Raw genomic sequence first — 24,691 nt, forward strand, 5'->3', positions numbered from 1 at the left:
AAGGGGGAATACTTTTTATAGGCACTGTATATTTCTAGACAGAAAAAGCTATTTTGCGGGGGGGGGGGTGCACAGGGAGAAAGTGAGACATGAGATTGAGATAGATCAGCCTACTTTTGCTTTTGTATTTTTCAATTGTTCAATGCATCTGCAAAGCATCTCACAGTCTAAAGGTGTGTGACTTGCTGCCCCATATGTCTGTCTGCAAAAACTACTTAAGTTTTATTTAAATTGGATATCTCAGTTGTACAATACAATGTAAAATACTTTGGTTAACATAAATAAATTAATTAAAATTCTATTATGTATCATATAGTTTAGGGGTATTCCAAAATATTTCATTAGCTATTAGCTTTCTCATACAAGAAGAGGGTGTCATAGTTTGATCTAAAACCAGTGTATCAAGCCTAAACGAAGGAGACTGCAATGGGATGAAGGAGAAGCTGGCCAGGATAGACTAGGAACACAGGCTGTATGGTGGGGCAATTGAGGAACAGTGGAAGACTTTCAGAGATTTTTCATGATGCTCATCAAAGGTACGGTCCAATTAAAAGCAAGGGTGGGGAGAGCCAGCTTTAGAAATAACAAAAAAAAGCATTAAACAAAAAGGTCATAAATATAAACGTACTGAGAGTGGGAAACAGGAAGATTGAGAAAAGTTTAAAAAGAAACAAGGAATCACTAAGCTAGAAATAAGGAAAGGTTATAAAAGTTAATTAGCACAAAATATTAAAACGATAGTAAAATTTTAAAATTATATATAAAGTGGAAAAGGGGGAGAAAGTAAACATAAGTCCTTCAAAAGGTGAGAAGGGGGGACTAATATTGGGTAATATGAAAATGGCTGAGGCCTTGAACAACCATCTTGTGTTGGGCTTCATTGTGGAGGACACCTCTAACATGCCAAAGATAGATGTTATGGATGTGATGGGAGGTGAGGACCTCAACACAATTGTTGTCACTAAAGATGTAGCAATGAGCAAACTAGTCCACAAGTCCCCTGTTCCTGATGTGATGGATCCTAGGGTACTGAAAGAAATAGCAGAAACTAAAGTGAATGTTAGAATATTGCTTCAAAAAGGACGTAGGCAAAAGACAGGTAACTACAGGCCGGTTAACTTAACAGTTGTAGTTGGGAAAATGCTTGAAGTTAAGGAAAAAATAGCAAGACATCTGGATAGAAGTGGCTCCATCAGGCAGACACAGAATGAAGAGTGATTTCTGTTTGGTAACTTTGCTGGAGCTCTTTGAGGATATAATGAACACTGTGGATAGATGAGACCAGGTAGATGTTGAGTACTTGGATTTCCCGAAGGTGTTCGATAAGGTGCCGTATAAAATATTTATCCATAATATAAGGATGCATAGAGTTGAGGAAAATGTATTGGCATGGAAAGAGAATTGATTAATAGAAGGCAGAGAGTTGGGATAAATATTTGTTTCTCCAGTTGTTTGGAGAGCCAAACTGGTTGGTATTACACCCATAACTGATCACAATTTACATTAGCAATTTGGAAGAGGAGCTGAGTGTATTGTATCTAAGATTGCTGATGACACTAAATTGATTGGAAAAGCAGATTGTGCGGAGGAAATGAGAGTCTGCAGAGAGATTAGATACGTTAAGTGCATGGGCAAAGGTCTGCAGATGGAGTAGAATATTTGTTAATGCAAGGTTATCAGATTATTACTTAAATGGTGAAAGATTACAGCATGCTGTTGTGCTTCAATTGCACCCAGAAACTTCTAAATTTTCTCTTAAGTAAATAGATCTTCTTAATAAAACTTTTTGTTTAAATTTCAGATTTCAAACAGTAATCTGACAATAGATTTGTTTAATAATCCTAATAATTTACTTTAAAATACAATGATATGGTGTGTAACATCTTGGTGAAATGTTATCTAACGTAACAAGTGACCACCAACTATTATTTAATTATAAATGTTTCATAGTTGTCAGGTATTAATAAGTAAACAATTATACTTACTTTGTTAAAGTTTGCCACAGACATTCGGGTATACAGCATCACTTGCTTCACAGCCAGAACGAGCTCACACAGGTGCAATTGTGCGACTGCCTGTTTCAAATTCCCTTTAACATCATCACTGAGGAGGATGCTGACCCCCATTTCATATGCTCTCATCAGGAGACTGCAGAAGGAAGTTTCCTTCAATGGAAGAGAATGTGTACTTTCCGTACCAAATTGTTCAAACTGTGGACAAGTTTCAGAAAAAAAAGATGTTTTACCATTTGTTATACTCAATTTGCCTAATGCAATGGCAGTATTTTAATTTAACATCTGGGAAATTCACCTTCATTGATGAGAAAGCTCAAATTAGTTTTGGCTGGCTCTGTGCAATAAGCAAAATCGTACTTGCTATGGCTGGCAGTTCTCATCAGAACTGCCAGTGTTCAGCCACCCAGAATGAAAGAAGACATGGACCTCTCATGCGTGTAAATTTCATTTACTACTAGACCTAATGTTAAAAGGCCTTTGCTTGCTTACTGCTTGAAATAATTTCAATGGAGTTTTGTATGACTCAGATCTAGGATGCAAAGGGGAAGGTTAGTAAGTTCATGTTTAATTTTGAAACATAAAAATAAATATAAATATGCTTTATGTATTTTGTATTAATGTTATTTTTCATTTTTCAAACTTTTATTCTCTTTTTTCTTAATACTTTAATTCAACCTGATAGATTTTAATGCCAGAGACATTGCCTTGTGAATTGACATATACAAAGTTTTGCTCCCTGGTTTGCCATGTTAAATCCTCAACAGTGATCACCACACTGGATTACTTAAGGCCCTTCACTTCCAATGGATTCCAGGGTACAGAATGCCAGTGAGAAAGGTTCCTGCATTGGATCTGGATAAACGTGGTTTTGCAGGAAATGTAGTCAGTGATTCTGGACAAGTCCAAATAATGCAGTCGAACATGAAAATTTCCAGCTAGTCTCAAGTTTGAAATAATTTTGTGCAGCTGGATTGGTCCATTTTGGAATTTATACATTTTGATCGAAACAAGTCATCTTTGAATTTTTACTCCATTATCAGATGAGTGGTATTTTTGTAACTGTAAGTCTTATAATGTTTGGAAAAAGCATTAAGATGTCTAGTATTATGAAAACTACTTCTTGTATGCTTAAGTTTTTAAAAGTAGATTTTTGATTTCCGGAAACCGAAAAACAATAAAACTCAAAGGATGCTTAATGATCTTGTTCCCACATTGTACAACATAATTTATCAAAATGCTTGTATAACAATAAAAACATGCTCTGCAGTTTGCACTAAGTTCATAAAAGGTACTGCATGTTTCATTGATATCCCAAGTTTTATCAAGGATATTTTTTTTTAAAAAGTGTAGTCACTGTTGTAACATATGAATGATAACAGAAATAAATAATTGGACATTTGCTTTTTGGTGATGCTGGTTAAAGGATAAATGCTGATCAATACATTGAGCAAATTTCCCTACTTCACATTCGAGAGATCAGGTAAGGGCACTACAATTGTGTCGGAGATGCTACAATTAACTTAAATAGCAAAAAAAAAGTTGTCCACTGAAACTGTTGGTTGTGTAGTGCAAATAAAAATATAATCTATATAAATGCTATATTAGACATTGTTCTATAAGCCTCCAAAAGGAGGAGAAATTTAAAACTATAGAGTACATAATGCTGAAAACATTGTCAATCTATGCTGTGGGAGTGAAACTATAGCTGGAAATTTAATTTCTTACCAGTGTCTCCTTAGCTTGCTGTGGGATCCAAAGATTGTAATAAGAATAAAACTGCAAAATATTTTTGACTAAACTTTGATTTTCAGTAAATGAATTCAGTTCTTTGTCATACATCTGTAATACTAGACACAAAGCCAAGGGATCTTGTTGCACATGTAGAACATCAGTAAGAGTAGCAATAAGGTACTGTAAAACAGCATCTGAAACAGCACAAAATAATGTAGAAATTACCAAATGAAGCACATCATCTTTCAGTTGCAATTATGTGAGATTCAAGTTAAACCAATTCTCCAAGAGGACCACAACCTTGCCGTGGTTTGGAGGCTTGTGTGCCTCAGTGACCTGGAGAGCAATGATGGCTGGAGTCAGGGTTCTATTCTTTGGCAATTGGTAGGGTCACCCATGCCAAACTGTCAAAGGGTAGAAGCCAGACTAATAGCGGTCCACTGGTCCTCCAGGTTTGGGGGTTCAGTTCAGAGCCAACAACCCTTACTGGTGAAACTGTTATGGAAACAGCAATAAAGAATTCCTCTACAGCTGAATGGCCAAGGACAGACAGAGATGGGGGACCTTCATTGCAGCCCTAAACACCAGTGGCGTAATAGGCAATAATTAAGCAAGCAAGATAAACCAATAAGTTCAAGGTATCAGATTAGCACAGATCTAAACTTGAAGTATACATATGTTATTAAGATTTCTTGGCTGCCTTCATTTGTGGAAGGATCAGATTATCTGGTGAAATCAGCTTCAACACATTTGTTGAATGTTTGGCAACACCATATAAATCAAGTGGGACTAACACAGAACTTATTGGACTTTCAAAAGATGTTGACAATTGCAGATGAATGGACCAATGCAATAACAACTGTTCTAAATAAAATGTGGATTGAAGAAAACAGAACATAAAAGAGAAAGACAAAATTGTTACAATAGTCAGCTTTCACATGATAGACCGATGCCAACTGTATTCCTAGATATTTGAATTGAGGTTTCTGCATTAAGTGGTTTGATTAATATATCCTGTTTAAAGTGAAATGCAAAATTTTGAAAAAAACATCAAGATTGAAGTGATAGTGTTACGAGTAATGAAGCTACTCTTCATAATTACCTCTAACATTCAGAGGCAAAAAGTTCTTTGAAAGATTATTTAGAAAGTCACCTGCTCCATTACTGTTTCCCAAGACCATTTTGTTCCTGGCTTCCAAAGCAGCTGTGACCACTGCACTGAAAGGAAATGTCTGTGTAATCACATCCTCACTTAAAGTAAACCCATCCTCATCATTCAGACCTTCACTACTGTCCATAATAATGTCCACCATATCCAGCACATCTAAAGAGAAAGTACAGAGAATCATTACATACAAAGTGAAACTAATTAGTTAAAATAAATAAATTCCTGGTTTACATAGTTTCAAATGGAGTTTGTGCATTAACAAAATAATGTTTTAGTTCACAAATTAATTGTTCCGTTGAGATTACTTCAGTTGGTAGAGGGACTGTTAGTGTGCTTGAAGTTTGCTCCAGTGTAAAATTTGGACTACATGTAAAATTGACAGGCCATAGTTAATCTGACCCTGTTCCAAGACAATTAAAACACTTATTTTTGTTACCTAACCCAATTTACATCTGATACTTGCAGCTGAGTTGCATTTGGCCTCAATGGAACTCAAGGTCATCACGTTCTATTGCACTTGACCTTTTCATCTCCCAAAATTGATGAGTGTCACAAAATACAATAAATCTCTTGTGTTTTGGAAAGCCAGTGGGTTTTTCTGTGCATTTCTGGACTAACTGTGCTCCAATTGCTGCTAAATATGGGCCCACAGTAGAGGATTGATCCTTTTCACAGGATTACCATGAGAAGCCCCTGAAAGCCGTGGTAGAAAAATGTCAAACCATCAAAAAAGGAATCACTGTCTTCTGCAGTCTGAGTTAAGCTCATTGCTGGGATGAGAGTAAAAGCTCTAATCTAGGCATGCTGTATTTGTCCTTTGAGTACAATGTTGAGGTATGTTTCACTAACAAGGATGACTATCAGTCTTAATGTGTATAAATATTTAACTACAACAACCAGGATTGTTCGCTATAATGTACCATGCATACTTGTAATAAACAAAAAAATTTGGCAAAAATGCTTAAAATTTCCATAGTATTAAGTTGTTAGCCAGAAATGATTTGAATGTTTTAAATATCTCAATATATGGTTCTGGAGTGCAGCATAAAATGAAAAATCAGAACAACTTACTGCAGGGCACCTCTCAATCACATACTTTATCTTACTGTGACTGACAATATTATTTGGAACATTTAATTGGAGAGTGAATCAGTTTTTTACTTTTTCATTTGCTGACCATATTTAGAAACTGATTGCAGAAGAATTCAGAGTTTTTTTCCTGCTCACCATCAATATTTGAAATGGGCAAACTAACAGCATCCAAGTCCTGCCCATCAAGCTGTGCTTGCAGTGTAATTGCTTCTTGTATTGCTTCTGAAATCTGGTCAGTGTAAGGATGTGGGTTTTGTATTAACTTTATCAAAACCTACAAAGGAAAGAACAGATTGAAAGCTGTAGAGTTAAGCAATCACGATAGATACTACAAATTTTAAATCAAAGACAACTGAAAATTGTTTATTTTCAACTTAAGGCTCCTGCAGCTCAGAATGAAGCTACCTTTACCACAAGAACTGTAGGTACTGAATGTGGTGGTAGAACTTCCTAACAGCAATTAGGAATGAATAAATGCTAGCCCTGTAATGATAATTAAGCCGACGTTTGACTGATATAAGTGCCAGGCCTGATTGGAAAGTTCGGGTGCAGGCCAAATTGAGGCGGCAGGTCTCCGGCTCGAGAATGTATCGAAGCGACAGGGCCTGAATCCAAGAGTGAGGAACGACGATGAGCTGTTTGGCCAATTTAAATGCTGGGCCAGCTTGTAAAGATCAGGGTGTCGGGGCTGGAGGTGAGGGATGGGCTGCTGTTCAGCTCACTGTTCTGCAAGGTTTACTTGTCTCTGCGATGAACTGAGGCTGCAACTAATGGGCTTCTGAATTGGCTGTGACTGTGACTGACTTTGTGGCTGTGAACTCACATTTGTGAACTTCAGTTCTGAATATTATTTGCTTATGTTTATTACTTGCATGATTTTTTTCTGCACATTGGGTGTATGATGGTCTTTTTTAATGGGTTCTACTGGGTTTCCTTTTCTTGTGTCTGCCTGTAAGGAGGCGAATCCCAAGGCTGTGTATTGTATACATGCTTTGATAATAAATGTACTTCGAAGTTTTGTACTTTAAATCTCATATCCCATGAATGAACAATTAAAACAATGTCAGAGGAACTGATGAATTTGTTAGATCGAGTTGATCTAATGCTGTTAAATGTTGCTCGTCTCATGATGTTAAGCAAGCACCTGTACAATGATACTATAAGACTATTGCATTAGCATCCAGATTTCACAGGCAACTCTGTGCTTTGATCAATTTCTGATCTTAGCACAAGAGTATGGGTATTCCTGATTATAAAACTAGCTGGTTGCTAGTCAAAGCAAAGCAAACAATTCCCTTTGCAACATAGATCTAACTGCGGAGATAAAATTAGTTACGGTGTCATCTCAGCTAGCACAAAGCACAGTAGAGGACCAGTGAATGCAGAAAATTGTTACATATCTATTACTTTTAACAATATTGACAGTATGTAACTTTAGGGCAACATTTTTTAAGGAATCAAATCAAGACTGACCATATAAAAAGTGAATCAGCGATGTAGGTTGTTGATTTGGGATTATGCACCCCCAGCTGCGCCCTAGCTTTCAGTTTACTCAAAGCAGGACAGAAACATTAACTTGCAGGAACTGGATACATCAACTTTGATTTTAGATCTGCTTTCATTACATGCTAACCAACAACAGTTCATTTCAAATAACTCCCACTAGCTACAATCCGATTAAGTTGCCACATTTATTAATGGAACAATAGTAAAGTATCGCTTTTCAATGAAAATTCCGGTAATATAGATTCCAAAGAGAAGAGCATAGATAGAAGATCACTGAGTGGAATATGATCCACATAACATACATGGCAGAAGCATCATAGGAGCCAACGCAGACACAATGAAATTTTCAGAAAAACTGATCCAACTATCGCAGATCTTGAGCATTAAGTTTTAAAACAAAATACCCATCAATCAAATGACTAAACACATCTTTCTCAGTAAGAAATTGTTGATTTAAACTGATTACTAAAAGGAATTGGACTAAGAGCTTGCAAAATAAATACCCTCCATTGTAAACTAAGAGCACAGGACTGGTGAACATCATTTAAATTATACTTACTCTTTCAAGAAACAGAATGACAATTTCTTGTTCTGATTGTGAAACAGAATTAAGGCCTTTCATCCACAATTCTAATTCATTCCAAGTATATTCAAAAATTCCAGTGTCCCGTAATACCTAGGTCGGAATAATATTTTTTCAAAGAAACATATTGAGGAAATCGTAATACAAAAGGGGGTATTGGAGTCACTGCTATTGTTGAAGTTAAATTTAACACCAGAATATTCAAATCATCTCAGTAACAGTGATAGAATATATTTTTTGGTAATTATATTTGACTAGTGGATAATATTTATTCACATCTTGATTCTCAAGTTGCAAGTTCAGCAACAAATGTGCATGTCCTAAGTATTTAAAGAAAATGAGCAATACTACATTCAACAGGTCTTCCTTTGAAAGATAAAAGGACTATCACATGGTGAAAAATATATAGTATTTTGTTATACAGTATTAATAGTTTTTGTGCTCATAGCCATGTTAAAAGAGGATATTCCTTTATTTTACATCCACTATAATTGAACACAATCTATATTTAATATTATGCTTTTACTAGTTACTGTAAACATTTTCATTTATCTTGTTCTGAAGAGACATTAAATCAATACAGCGTACCATGCAATGATACAATTGATTATTTCTATGCAATTTCTTTGTTCAACATTTTCAAGAAGCTGAACAAGACAGCAGCATCCATTATCACCCAACAGGTGGTGACAACAGACCATAGTCTCTCAGAAATCTGTCAAAACAAAGCATGTGCTGTCAGTTGTCAGCAATGGTCCTGGCCAGGGTGCAGTTCTGTGCTCCCCATCTCAGTGCAGAGAGGCTGCAGTGCTCATCCCAGCTTGTTCGACACCAGCCCTCCCTTGCATAACTGGGCTACGAGCTATTCCTTGCCAGTGGAGGGCAGGGGCTCGCATGATGTTCCTGCATAGTAGTGTGCAGCCTGGGCAGATGGCTTTTTTTAGTGCAGTGAGTGTTCCAGATTTCAGACCAAGAACACTATAAATAAATCAGGCACTGCAGGGCCAAGCTGTGCAGGGTACTTGTGTATCCACACACAAAAATAATAACAGTGATTCCATCTCTTTTTTTTATTTACTATTCTCAAAGGAGATCTCTGTGCCAGTGTCAAGTGCAAACTGTGCTAGTCAGCTGAGATTTTGTTTGTGTGAATATTTGAGTTATTTTATAGAACACCATGAAGAATTTATATAGAGGTTGCTATTAATAAGGAGAAGATATTCAAGATTTGAAGGTAGATACTTCATTTGGACCAGATGGACTACACCCCAGGGTTCTGAAAGAGATAGTTAAAGAAATTGTGGAGGCATTCGCATGATCTTTCAAGAATCAAGAGATTCTGGAATGGTTCCGGAGGACTGGAAAACTGCAAATCTCATTCTGCACGTTAAGAAATGAGGGAACCAGAAGAAAGGAAATTAGAGTCCAGACTTCAATGGTTGTGAAGATGTTGGAGCCATTACTAAAGATGACGTTTCAAGGTACTTGGAGGTACATGATAAAACTGGCCAAAGTCAGCATGGATTCCTTAAGGGGAAATCTTGCCTGACAAACCTGTTGGAATTCTTTGAAGAAATAACAGGTAGGACAGACAAAGGAGTGTCAATGAATGTTCTTTACTTGGATTTTCAGAAGGCCTTTGACAAGATGCTACACATGAGAAGCTGCTTAATAAGAGCCCATGGTATTACAGGGAAGATACTAGCATAGATAGAAGATCAACTGATTGGCAGGAGGCAAAGAGTAGGAATAAAAGGAGGCCTTTTCTGGTTGGCTGCTAGTTACTAGTGATATTCCACAGGGGTCAGTGTTAGGATTGCTTCTTTTCACGTTATAAGTCAATGATTTGGATGATGGAATTGATGGCTTTCTGGCCAAGTTTGTGGACAAAACAAAGATAGGTGGAGAGGTAGATAGCGTTGAAGAAGCAGGTAGTCTGCAGAAGGACTTACACAGATTTCCTAAAGATTAACTTTCTTGTTAAGTCTGTGATAAGGAAGGCAAATGCAATCTTATAATTTGTTTTGAGAGGACTAGAATATAAGAGCAAGGATGTAATGCTGAGGTATTAAAGCTTTGGTCAGACCACACTCAGAGTATTGTGAGCACCTTAGGGCCCCTGCTGGCATTAGAGCACGCCCAGAGAAGGATCATGAGAATGATTCTGGAAATGAAAGGTTTAATGTATGGTGAGTGTTTACTGGTTCTGGGCCTGTATTTGCTGGATTTAAGAAAAATGGGGGGGGGGGGGGCGGGAGGAGTCTTATTTAATTGAATACTGAACAGCCTGGATAGAGTGGATGTGGGGAAGATGTTTCCTATATTGGGTGAGTCTAGGACCTGAGGGCACAGCCTCAGAATAAAGGGATGTACCTTTAGAACAGGAATTTCGTTAGCCAGATTGCAGTGAATCTGTGGAATTCATCGCCACAGATGGCTTGGAGGCCAAATCACTGGGTATATTTAAAGCAGAGGTTGATAGCTTCTTGATTAGTCAGGATACCAAAGGTTAGGGGGAGAAGGCAGGAGAATGGGATTCAGAGGGATAACAAATCAGCCAGGATGGAATGGCGGAGAAGACTAAACGGGCTGAATGGCCTAATTCTGCTCTGATGTCTATGGTCTTAACAGATGTTTATAACACTGAAATAGCTAATAGATAAAGCATTTATGTCCAGGGCCTATGCTAGATTTAGAAACCAGAATTATTGTACCAAGTAGTAATGTCTGTAAATGCTCAAGCTTAATGTTCTAGTGAGAACTGCTGATGCCTTTGCAAGCTATCATCCATTCAGCGTGATCCCAAAATATTACATTAGATCAAATCATGAACCAATTATGAATTCAAAAGTACAGTAAATGCTGGAAAAAATTTGAACTAGCAGACAACACACTTGGAATGAGTTAATGTTTCATACTGCCAAGCAGTTATGATGAATGGTTACTTACTTAAAATGCTAGCCATTTCTTTCTCTACAGATGCCCCCTGACTAGCCAAGTGTTCCTGACATTTTCTATTTTTATTTCAGTTTCACCAATATTTTAGCTTTTGATCTTTTCACAGTCGTGGTCTGAAAACTGATATGATGTACCTAATTTTCCTTTGAATTATCAGATCTAAGCAACAGTTACAACACCATCAACTCACCTTTATTATAAGCTGTTTTGTTGATGTTTTCAGATGAGAGCTCTTACAGGTCACGTACATTTTAAGCAACAAATAAAATACTGACTTTTCTCCAGTATTTTTATCTGTGTTTGCAATATCCTACAGAGAAAAATAGCACAAGTCAGCAACTGAACTCGACGGCTCCCCTGTAGACTGCTCAATCAGACCATAATGCATTACACTCTGGAACTTTGTAACATCTCAGGAGGTTTTGAATTAGTCTCGTGTGGAGGGTGTGACCAATAGAGTACTGTGGCAGATGAGAAGATTAAAGCAGATATAGAAATTAAAATAAGCAGGTCCAGTAAGTAAGACAAGCAGGGGCAGGACAAGGAATGAGGAAGATCTGAGAAACTAAATTGTATTTATTTTAATGTGAGAAACCTTTACTAGTAAGAAAGATGAGCTAAGGGCATGTACAGGTACATGGGATTGTAATATAACAATAATGAACAGAAATATGGTCAAGGGATTAATACGTGTGGCAGGTCAATGTTCTGGTGTGCAGATGCTATGAGCATTATAGAGATGGAGATAAGGACGAGGAGTTATGTTTCTTTTAGGGAGAACATCACAACAGTAGGTGGATACTTTTGGAGAGTTGTCCAGTAAGAGAATACAGGTGAAAATAAGAAGGGAGTGATTACTTTGATGGAGTCATATTAAAGGCTTCCCAATGAGCAGTCCTATACAGAGTCATAGAACACTACAGTACAGAAACAGATCCTTTAGCCTATTGAGTCCATGCCAAAACATTGATCTGCCTAGTCCCAACAATCTGCATCCAGACCATTACCTTCATACTCCTCCCATTCATGTATCTATCCACATTTCTCTTAAATGTTGAAATTGAACCCACATCCACCGCTGGTGCTGGCAGCTCGTTCCACACTCTCGGCACCCTCAGAAGTAGTTCCCCTCATGTTCTCATTAAATAGACCACTTTTCACCTTTAACCCATGACCTCGAATTGTAGTCTCATCCAACCACATTGAAAAAAGCCTGCCTGCATTTACCCCATCTACAAACTCATAATTTTGTATACCTCTATCAAAATCTCCCCCAATTTTCCACGCTCTAAGGAGTACAGTCCTGACCTATTCAATCTTTCCTTAAAACTCAGGTCCTCCTGACCTGCCAACAACCTTGTAAATTTTCTCTGCACTCTTTCAAACTTCTTTACATCTTTCTTATAGCTAGGTGACCAAAACAGCATACAATACTCCAAATTACCAACGTCTTATAAAACTTCAACATAACATCCCATCTCCTGTACTCAATACATGGATTTATGAAGGCCTATGTGCCGAAAGCCTTCTTTACGACCCTATCTACCTGTGACACCACTTTCAACAGATTATGGACCTTTTGAAAGGACTCCCATATCCCTTTGTTCTACAACACAACTCTAGTTGTAAGACCTATCCTTGTTGGCCCCACCGAAGTGCAAAACCTCGCACTTATCTGCTTTAAATTCCACCTGCCATTTTTCAGCTCATTTTTCCAGATGACCCAGATCCCGCTGCAAGCTTCGATAGTCTTCCTTGCTTTTCACTATACCGCCAACGTCGGAGTCATCTGTAAGTTTGCTCATCCAGCTTACCACAATATCATCCAGATTGTTGATAATGTGATAAGACTGCTGAACGGATCCTGACCCGTACCCTCCAAATATCTGGACCTGCCTCTCGGTTTTTCTGCACTACTTTACTTTCCATTTTTCTATTTATGATTTATAATTTAAAATTTTAATATTTACTAATTTTTACTATTTTTAATATTTTAATATTTAATATTTGTAATCAAGGGAGAGGAAAGCACAGAATCAAATATCGCTGTGATGATTGTACGTTCTAGTATCAATTGTTTGGCGACAATAAAGTATAAAGTATAATGATGACAAACAACAATTGACCCAGCACCGATCCCTGCGACAATTCACTAGTTCACAAGCCGCCAGACAGAGAGACCGCCATCTAATATCACTCTGGCTTCTCTCGCAAAGGTAATGTCTAATCCAATTTAATACCTCATCTTGAATGCCAAGCCACTGAACCTTCTTCACCAACCTCCCATGTGGGACCTTGTCAAATTAAGTCCATGTAGACAACATGCATTGCCTTGCCTTCATCAACTTTTCTGGTAACTTCCTTGAAAAATCTAAGATTCGCTAGACACAACCTACCATACCCAAAGCCATGTTCACTATCACCCATTAGTCCCTGTCTATCCAAATTTTTATATATCTGGTTCCTTAGATTACATTCCAATAACTTTTCCACTACTGATGCCATGCGCACCAGCCTACAATTACCCAGCTTATTTTTAGAACCTTTTTTAAATAACGGGACAGCATTTGCTTTCCTCCAATCCTCCGGCACCTGACCCATGGTTAAGGATATTTTAAACATCTCTGCTAGGGCCCCTGCAATTTCTGCACTAGCCTCCCATAGGGTCCATGGGATCACCTTGTCAGGCCTTGGGGATTTATCCACCCTAAACCAGAGGACATGGGTTAAGGGTGAGGGGGGAAAAGTTTAAAGGGAACATTAGGGGGGGCTTCTTCACACAGAGAGTGGTGGGAGTATGGAATGAGCTGCCAGATGAGGTGGTAAATGCGGGTTCTTTTTTTAACATTTAAGAATAAATTGAACAGATACATGGATGGGAGGTGTGTAGAGGGATATGGTCTGTGTGCAGGTCAGTGGGACTAGGCAGAAAATGGTTCGGCACAGCCAAGAAGGGCCAAAAGGCCTGTTTCTGTGCTGTAGTTTTCTATGGTTTCTAATTTGCCTCAAGACAGCAAACATCTCCTCCTCTGTAATCTGTATTGGGGCCATGACCTCACTGTTGCTTTGCCTCACTTCTATAGACTGTGTCCATCTGCCAAATAAATATAATGCAAAATATCCATTTAAGATCTTCCCCATCTCTTCCCACTTTATGCATAGGTTACCACAATGACCTTCCAATTTTGTCTCCTGCCATCCTTTTGCTCTTAATATATCTGTAGAAGCCTTTAGGATTGTCATTCATCTTGTCTGCTACAGCAACTTTATGCCTTCTTTAACCCTCCTGATTTCCTTTAAGTGTTCTCTTGTTCATTTGTTCCGACCTGTTTATACCTGCTACACATCTCCTTTTTCTTAACCATGGCCACAATATCTCTTGAAAACCAAGGTTCCTTAAACCTGTTGTCCTTGCCTTTTATTCTGACAGGAACAAATTCTGTGCTCTCAAAATTTCACTTACCAAGTACACCTTTGCCAGAAAACAACCTGTCCCAATCCACACTTGCTAGATCCTTTCTGATACCATCAAAGTTGTCCTTTCTTCAATTTAGAATCTCAACCCAAGGACCAGACCCATCCTTTTCCATAATTACCTTGAAACTAATGGTTTTATGATTGCTAGATGCAATGTGTTCCCCTACATAAATTGCTCTCAAACCTGCCCTGTCTCATTCCCTAATAGGAGATCTAGTATCACACTCTCTCAAGTTGGGACCTCTCTGTACGGATTAGGGATACTTTTCTGAACACAACTGACAAACTCTTTCTCATCCAGCCCTATTACAGTATGGCAGTCCCAGTCAATTTTTGCTTAGATGTCAGTGAGGACTCATTTTCTTTCTGAGATGTATGAAAAGATTTCATGGCACTATGTGATAGATTATTAGCTAATTAAAAATGATATACTGCTCAGTATGCATGACAGAACTCAAATCATTAAGGATTATCTAGTCATCATCACATTCTTGCTTGTGAGAGTTTGCTGTGGACCAGTTGGCTATTGCGTGCCCAATATTATAACAGTAATTGTTTTTAAAGAAAAGGACCAAGAGGACACCTTGAAATAGCGAAACATGCTATAGAAATTCACGTCTGCCTTTACTTAGTTTAATTTCTTCTACCTCAGGGAAAAGGCGAAGAAGTTTAATAAAACTAAAACATGCCCTGCTCTTGTTATAAAAAGGATATTTTTTCCATCAGCATTAGGACTTCAGTATAATGTCAAAAACAGCTTTTTTAATGATATAGTCCCATGCAAACTAATAAGGAATTAATTTGACTAGGTGATTCAAGTCTGACCTCTACTGAAAATGAACATTACAGCTACCTATCTAAAATGCTACACTGATTTAAAAACAAATTAAAAATCTCTCCAATACAAGACTGTACCTGAAACCTGAACCAGGCAAACTTATTGGAAGGCAGCTCCAGAGCCAGCTGCAGAATGCAATGCTGTAGGACTGGAGCAACTTCTTCTTTTACCCCCTTCTCACTCACAATACCTGGAACATAGGAGTCAAACATCCCATTAGAAGAACAACCTAAGATTATGCTTACAGACTAACATACAATATGTTCTCAACTCTATCAAATAAACTTATACTTCTTTCTGTCAAGCTGGATTTATTTTTCTTCTTTGAAGATTTGCCACTTCCCCACTTGTAAGAGATTGAATGAGTCTACCCAAAGGTTTTTTTTTAACTGGATTCCACTCAATGACCAAACAACTTTTCCTCTTTCCTCCCTTTATTTTTCGCAAGTGTGGCAGTTTGATAGTTCCATCAACCATTAGCCGTTAGACATTAGCCATTAGCCATTAGCCATTAGTCGCTAGTCATAAGTCATAAGCCATCAGTCATAAGGTAAAAAACTGGCTACCTCTCCAGACTTTGTAGACAGATTCTGACCTGCACCTCTCCGCTCTCCAATAGACCGTTGTTTTCAAACCGGGCGCACCTTCCCGAAGGTTCCCGAGTTCTTCTTAAACCTTGCGCCATTTCCCAGAAGCGCCTGCGCGCGATGATCCCCATGACGTGAAGCTAGCGCTAACCCAACACGCAGTGACTGCAGTGCTCTTTTCCATGAAGCAGTCTCTCAAGTTATTTAAAGTTCAGCATCTTACCGTAGATTCCAACGCTGCTCCTGGACTGCCGCTGTGATGCTGCCGGGTCCTCCCGATGTTCCGGGCAGAAGCAGCACTCAGGCAGCGGGTTCCGTCCGGTCTGTCAGTGGATTCTTCCTATTACTTCTAAATTTTATTTTCTTTTGCCTCTAGGTCCCAAAACCTTCTAGAAACTCTAGTTTGATTTGACACTTTCTATCCTCATATTTATTCAGCTAAGCTTTTAATTTCTATCTGTTACTTGCCTACACTATTTCTCATTCTAACCAGTTCCCAACAAGGATTGGAAAGCACAACTCTAACAAAAAGATTTTTGTAATAACCACAACCTTAAGTTTTGCATGATGAAGTTTAGTAAATTCACCGAATGAGAACTAAGAAATACAGAGAAAATAAAAAAGGCAAATTATTTTCACATGATATGCTCAATTATTCAGGACAAAGCAGTCCATTTGATTGCCATTCATCACCATAAGCATTAATTTCCTCAGCTACCACTGCATAGTGGCTGTAGTTTGCACCAATTACAAAATCCACTGAGGTAATTTTCCCCAAAGGAATTGTGACAACACCTTCCAATCCTGCGGATTCTACCAACAAGAAGGACAAAGGTTTGGGTGCATGAGAATATCAGCATTTGTAGATTTTATTACAAATTGCACACCATCCCAACTTGGAGATATACGGACGGACCTCTATCCTATTCTCCCTACCAACAACAGTTCAAGAAGACAGTTCATTTAGGGATGGGCAATAAATTCTGGTCTTGTAATTGATTCCCAGATCTCAAAATTAAAAAAAAACAAAAAAATTAAGGGATGTGTTCCAGAAGAAACCATAATTATAAAAAATTATAAAAATTATAAAAAACCATAATTATAGAAACCATAACTCAATGTGTTTGGAACACCGGAGGAAATAGGAGTAGCTGGAGGAAGCTCGTGCAGTCATGGAAGAACGTACAAACTCCTTCACAAGAAGGGGTTATCGGTCCTGCTATTACCATATATAGCCATATAAAAATTACAGCACGGAAACAGGCCACCTAGGCCCTTCTAGTCCATGCCGAACTCTTACTCTTACCTAGTCCCACCGACCTGCACTCAGCCCATAACCCTCCATTCCTTTCCTGTCCATATATCCATCCAATTTAACTTTAAATGACAACACCGAACCTGCCTCAACTACTTCTGCTGGAAGCTCGTTCCACACAGCTACCACTCTCTGAGTAAAGAAGTTCCCCCTCATGTTACCCCTAAACTTTTGCCCTTTCATGTCCTCTTGTTTGAATCTCCCCCACTCCCAATGGAAAAAGCCTATCCATGTCAACTCTATCTATCCCCCTCATAATTTTACATACGTCTATCAAGTCCCCCCTCAACCTTCTACACTCCAAAGAATAAAGACCCAACTTGTTCAAACTTTCTCTGTAACTTAGGAGATGAAACCCAGGCAACATTTTAGTAAATCTCCTCTGTACTCCCTCAATTTTATTGACATCTTTCCTATAATTCGGTGACTAGAACTGTACACAATACTCCAAATTTGGCCTCACCAATGCCTTGTACAATTTCAACATTACATCCCAACTCCTATACTCAATGCTCTGATTTATAAAAGCCAGCATACCAAAAGCTTTCTTCACCACTCTATCCACATGAGATTCCACCTTCAGGGAACTATGCACCATTATTCCTAGATCCCTCTGTTCTACTGCATTCTTCAATGCCCTACCATTTACCATGCATATCCTATTTTGATTAGTCCTAACAAAATGTAGCACCTCACATTTATCAGCATTAAACTCCATCTGCCATCTTTCAGCCCACTCTTCTAAGTGGCCTAAATCTCTCTGCAAGCTTTGAAAACCTACTTCATTATCTACAACTCCACCTATCTTTGTATCATCTGCATACTTACTAATCCAATTTACCACCCCAAAATCCAGATCATTAATATACGAGACAACCAACATTGGACGCAGTACAGATCCCTGAGGCACACCACTAGACACCGGCCTCCAATCTGACAAACAGTTATCCACCACTACCCTCTGGCGTCTCCCATCCAGCCACTGCTGAATACATTTTACTACTTCGATATTAATGCCTAATGACTGAACCTTCCTAACTAACCTTCCGTGTGGAACCTTGTCAAAGGCCTTACTGAAGTCCATATAGACAACATCCACTGCTTTATCCTCATCAACTTTCCTAGTAACCTCATCAAAAAATTCAATAGGATTTGTCAAACATGACCTTCCACGTATAAACCCATGTTGGCTGTTCCTAATCAGATCCTGTCTATCCAGATAATTATATACCATCTCTAAGAATACTTTCCATCAATTTACCCATCACTGATGTCAAACTCACAGGCCAATAATTGCTAGGTTTACTCTTAGAACCCTTTTTAAACAATGGAACAACCTGAGCAATACGCCAATCCTCTGGCACCATCGCCGTTTCTAATGACAGTTTTTGTCAGTGCCCCTGCTATTTCCACACTAACTTCCCTCAAGGTCCTAGGGAATATCCTGTCCGGACCCAGAGACTTATCCACTTCTATATTCCCTAAAAGCGCCAGTACTTCCTCTTCTTTAATCATCATACTTTCCATAACTACCCTTCTTGTTTCCTTTACCTCACACAAATCAATATCCTTCTCCTTAGTGAATACTGAAGAAAAGAAATTGTTCAAAATCTTCCCCATCTCTTTTGGCTCCGCACATAGCCGTCCACTCTGATTCTCTAAGGGACCAATTTTATCCCTCATTATCCTTTTGCTATTAATATAACTGTAGAAACCCTTCGGATTTATTTTCACCATACTTGCCAAAGCAGGCTCATATCTTCTTTTAGCTTTTCTAATTTCTTTCTTAAGATTCTTTTTACATTCTTTATATTCCTCGAGCACCTCATTTACTCCAAGCTGCCTATATTTATTGTAGATCTCTCTCTTTTTCTGAACCAAGTTTCCAATATCCCTTGAAAACCATAGCTCTCTCAAACTTTTAACCTTTCCTTTCAACCAAACAGAAACATAAAGATCCTGTACCCTCAAAATTTCACCTTTAAATGACCTCCATTTCTCTATTACATCCTTCCCATGAAACAAATTGTCCCAATCCACTCCTTCTAAATCCTTTCGCATCTCCTCAAAGTTAGCCTTTCTCCAATCAAAGATCTCAACCCTGGGTCCAGTCCTGTCCTTCTCCATAATTATATTTAAACTAATGGCATTGTGATCACTGAACCCGAAGTGCTCCCCAACATATACCTCTGTCACCTGACCTATCTCATCCCCTAACAGGAGATCCAACACTGCCCCTACCCTAGTTAGTACCTCTATGTATTGCTGCAAAAAACTATCTTGCACACATTTTACAAACTCCAAACCATCCAGCCCTTTTACAGTATGGGCTTCCCAGTCAATGTGTGGAAAATTAAAATCTCCCACAATCACAACCTTGTGCTTACTACAAATATCTGCTACCTCCTTACAAATTTGCTCCTTCAATTCTCGCTCCCCATTAGGTGGTCTATAGTACACCCCTATAAGCGTCACTACACCTTTCCCATTCCTCAATTCCACCCAAATAGCCTCCCTAAACGAGTCCACTAATCTATCCTGCCAGAGCACCGCTGTTATATTTTCTCTTACAAGCAATGCAACACCTCCCCCTCTTGCGCCTCCGATTCTATCACATTTGAAGCAATGAAATCCAGGAATATTTAGTTGCCAATCACACCCCTCCTGCAACCATGTTTCACTAATAGCTACAACATCATATTTCCAGGTATCAATCCATGCTCTAAGCTCATCCACCTTTCTTACAATGCTCCTAGCATTAAAATAGATGCATTTTAGAAACTCTCCACCTCTTACTCTCTGTTTATCCTTAATGGAGCAAACAACTTTGTTATCTTTTTCTTCCTTCTCCCCTACATCTTTGGTCTGAGTGCTCCCGATCTCTGTCCCCTGCCTATCCTCCCTCACACACTGTCTACTAGCTCTCTCTATTTGTGAACTAACCTCCTTTCTCCGTCTCTTCAACTTGATTCCCACCTCCCAACCATTCTAGTTTAAAGTCTCCTCAGAAGCCTTCGCAAATCTCCCCACCAGGATACTGGTCCCCCTAGGATTCAAGTGCAACCCGTCCTTTTTATACAGGTCACACCTGCGCCAAAAGAGGGCTCAATGATACAAGAACTCGAATCCCTGCCCTCTGCTCCAATCCCTCAGCCACGCATTTATCCTCCATCTCACTGCATTCCTACTCTCATTGTCGCGTGGCACAGGCAGTAAACCCGAGATTACTACCTTTGTGGTTCTTCTTCTCAACTCCCTTCCTAACTCCCTATATTCTCCTTTCAGCGCCTCTTTTCTTTTCCTACCCATGTCATTGGTACCTACATGTACCATGACCTCTGGCTCCTCTCCCTCCCACTTCAGGATATCTTGGACACAATCAGAAACATCCCAGACCCTGGCACCAGGGAGGCAAACTACCATCCGGGTCTCCTGACTGCGTCCACAGAATCGCCTATCTGACCCCCTAACTATCAAGTCCCCTATTACTGCTGCCCTCCTCTTCCTTTTTCCTTTCCCTACCCTTCTGAGCTACAGGGGCGGACTCTGTGTCGGAGGGGCGGCCACTGTTGCTTCCCCCAGGTAAGCTGTCCCTCCCAACAGTACTCAAACAGGAGTACTTACAATGCCACCCAATACACTACCATGCTTCTTTCATTTAGCCATACATACTACACTTGACCAAATTAAAAATTTAAACACCCACATCAAATATTCAAATTCTTCATTACACATGTCAAACAACGCTATAATTTATACCATGTACAAAATCCACTACATCAACTTGCCATATATTTTCAAGTTCCACAATCTGGAAGCACAAGGAGACCAAGTGTATGGGGACTACACTACCAGCTATTTCCCCAGAAGTGTGTGAAAGTTTCCCCCAATGTGGAAGAGTGTCTTTGGGTGCTGGGACATAGCCTGCAATCCGTAATTAACAACTCATTAGAATTACTTTTGCAACAGGATGATCACATTTCAAGGAAGTAACTCACCAGCACCTTTAAGAGCAATCAGAGATAAATGCTGACATAAATGCTGGCCTTGCTTGTGATGGCTGTGTGCTACGATTGATAAAAGTTGCTATACTTCAGCTTCACATTCAACGACCATCTACAGCTATTTCCATGCAAGAACAAACAAATGTCCATGAAAATGAAAGCTATTGTGAATCAATATATCTAGCTTACCTCCACCTAATTTACTCTTTGCAAACTGGCAGCTGTTTATGATTTACATATTTCCAGAAAGTAACAGAATGCTTACCTTTAAGTAATTTACTGAAATCAAATGCACACTGTGAAACCACATGAGGGACCACTTTCTGGTAAAGACACATAACCTGGAGTACCATTGCCTTTACAATAGTGGTTCCAACATCATCACCAGCTAAAAAAAAAGTGAACAGGAGATGAGCCTAGCTTTACTAAGATAAACTAAACTAAATTAAATGCACAGCTTAACTGTTTAATACCAAAAATATTCAAAAGTTGATATTAATAAAAGATCTATTTAAAATATCCAGCATTTAAAATCATGATTTAAATATGTCAAAATTCTAATATTCCCATTTCTTTGTTGCTATCATTGTATTTTTAAATCTCTATGTGAGCACGACCCTTACTGATTGATTGATTGATTGAGATACAGAGCAGAATAAGCCTTTTGAGCATGTTGTCCAGCATCTCCTGATTTAATCCTAGCCTAATCACGGGACAATTTACAATGACCATTTAACCTACCACTTGGTATGTCTTTGGATCGTGGGAATAAACCAGAGGAGACATGGAAGAAACCCACGTTATGCCTTGTTGGAAAGAAACAATAATCATGCACCATTAATGTCTCAATGTTCAATATTTTTTTAAAATGCGATGATGCTAGTTAAGGCCATACTGTATGTCCAGCCCAAGTTGGCTTGAGGTAATGAAGGAAAGCCTTGAGTTTAATCATTCTGGTCCCTTCAATGATCGCACCTCATAATAGAGACGATTCAAGCAGCATGAACTGAGAAAGCCACCAAGTACTATATGTGTTCAAGTAGGAACAGACTATGCAAATGGAATAGGCAAGTTGGGGAAGCACAAATGGACAATAGTAGACACAAAAGAACAAGTGTTTCCTAGTTAGGCCATATCTTTTATTGTTATATTGGGCCAATGTAGGACAGCTCATGATACACACAATTACACAGGCTTTCTCTACTCTTCAACTAAAAATATTTTTGCCACAAAGTTATTAGAAGCATAAAGATGTAATGATGTGGTGAGGGGCATAGGGAGTTTGTTGAATTATGAGATCTAGTGTAATCAATGAGCTTTAAAGATTGACAGAGGAATTTAAAAATCACAACAATATTGTTAAGACTACATTCAACTCTCAGCCTGGGAAGCCTTGAGACAGTGAAAGAGAGCCTTAACTTAAAAGCATTTTGACCCATATGTCCCAGTATTGTATGTGATTCAGGTAGTATGACCAGAAAGAAAGCTAACATCTTATACCAGCTGTGGCAGGAATAGCCAATGCAAAGGGAATATTCTCAGCGTCAAATCAGCTGTAGGAAGAGAAATAAAGAGACACAGAAAAATGTTTTAAGGCAGAAATAATGGAGAAAGGAGATTTTTGATCAAACTCAAAAACTTCCAGCATTTCAATGTCTGAAGGAATGACACGGCATTTATTTAACTGTTCATTTTCAGGGCAGCTGTCATTAACAATTCTCATATTGTTAAAAGGGAAGTTAACCAGTAAAGTTAATGGAGGATAAATATGCAAACAAATGGAAATGATGAAAACAAAGGAAGGATGCTACATTTGCAAAGATTAAACTAGAATAATAGTGTTTGTACCTTGTGGTGATTCACATGCAGTTTTTGCTTATAACAAATTCAGCTCTATTGATTCTTTTATTTAACCCACACCTGATACCCAAACAGGTGACCCCTGTTTCCATCCAGGGGGTCAGGGTGGACGTGGTGGAGGATTACAAATACTTCGGGATACGAATTGACAATAAACTGGACTGGTCAAAGAACACTGAGGCTGTCTACAAGAAGGGTCAGAGCCATCTCTATTTCCTGAGGAGACTGAGGTCCTTTAACATCTGCCGGACGATGCTGAGGATGTTCTACGAGTCTGTGGTGGCCAGTGCTATCATGTTTGCTGTTGTGTGCTGGAGCAGCAGGCTGAGGGTAGCAGACACCAAAAGAATCAACAAACTCATTCGTAAGGCCAGTGATGTTGTGGGGATGGAACTGGACTCTCTGACTGTGGTGTCTGAAAAGAGGATGCTGTCCAAGTTGCATGTCATCTTGGACAATGTCTCCCATCCACTACATAATGTACTGGTTGAGCACAGGAGTACATTCAGCCAGAGACTCATTCCACCGAGATGCAACACAGAGCGTCATAGGAAGTCATTCCTATCTGTGGCCATCAAACTTTACAACTCCTCCCTTGGAGGGTCAGACACCCTGAGCCAATAGGCTGGTCCTGGACTTATTTCCTGGCATAACTTCCATATTACTATTTAACTATTTATGGTTTTATTACTATTTATTATTTATGGTGCAACTGTAACGAAAAGCAATTTCCCCCGGGATCAACAAAGTATGACTATGACTAAACACCCTCTCCCATCCCACCCTGAGAAGAGAACAGTACCATGATCTTCTGTAACATCTGAAGTCTCCATGACTACAGTTTCATTTTTTTTGTTGTTGTCATCTTCCTGTCCTTGCTTTCCATCTTTATTTTCATTTTTTAAAAGTGATTGCCAAGTAGCTACAATGCTATTCATGTCCGGCAAATGCTGTGTTAAAAAGAGAAACTACATTTAAAAAAATGTCAATGTTCTTTATAGATGTTTCCATAGAAATTTATCAGCTGATTTTTGGAAATACAAATTGAAATTTCAATAAAACTTTTATACTGTACATTAAATGACTGTTTTACTGATTGACAATTACAGAATTTGATCTAGTATTTCATAACTTATATGCTGAATACTTGGTTAGACGGTTTTAATTAGCACTCCCAAAGACAGCCTTAATACTATAAGCTGATATGACTTGTAAAGCATTGCTGGCAAGTACAGAAGTAAACGCAAAACATGTTTCACCAGAACCCATCTGCACTTCTAAAACAGCAAACAAGCTTAATGATTCACTTCATTTAGTCAGTTTTATTCCTGTTATCAAACACTGTGCATTTTACTTACACACTCCCCCTTCAACTTAGTTCATTTCCTTTTACTAAGGCAATGATTATCCAAGACTGTGGTTATCGATCAATGCCAGTCCTCAAATGACAATCACCAGCCTCCTACTATCCAGCCAAAAGCAGATTTTCTTAGAGAAATGGTCTCAGAGGCAGAATTAGATTTAGTGTTAGTAATACAGAGCAAAGACATAAACATT

At 38.7% G+C, this 24,691-nt stretch overlaps 1 protein-coding gene across 2 annotated transcripts in view; it reads right to left on the minus strand.

The window, feature by feature from the left end:
• urb1 (URB1 ribosome biogenesis homolog) overlaps nt 1–24,691 on the minus strand; it is a 126,845-nt gene that overhangs the window by 71,697 nt on the left and 30,457 nt on the right. For both annotated transcript variants that reach the window (XM_072260096.1, XM_072260097.1), the window contains exons 12-20: nt 23,937–24,084; nt 21,540–21,662; nt 15,446–15,558; nt 11,244–11,363; nt 8,072–8,188; nt 6,142–6,280; nt 4,900–5,070; nt 3,741–3,940; nt 1,986–2,210 (exon numbers count right to left, since the gene is read on the minus strand). In XM_072260096.1, coding sequence (XP_072116197.1) covers nt 1,986–2,210; nt 3,741–3,940; nt 4,900–5,070; nt 6,142–6,280; nt 8,072–8,188; nt 11,244–11,363; nt 15,446–15,558; nt 21,540–21,662; nt 23,937–24,084 — 1,356 coding nt within the window. The remainder of the gene's footprint in view (nt 1–1,985; nt 2,211–3,740; nt 3,941–4,899; nt 5,071–6,141; nt 6,281–8,071; nt 8,189–11,243; nt 11,364–15,445; nt 15,559–21,539; nt 21,663–23,936; nt 24,085–24,691) is intronic.

The sequence above is a fragment of the Mobula birostris genome, chromosome 6 (genome assembly GCF_030028105.1).
Source record: "Mobula birostris isolate sMobBir1 chromosome 6, sMobBir1.hap1, whole genome shotgun sequence".
In the NCBI taxonomy this organism is placed as follows: domain Eukaryota; kingdom Metazoa; phylum Chordata; class Chondrichthyes; order Myliobatiformes; family Myliobatidae; genus Mobula; species Mobula birostris.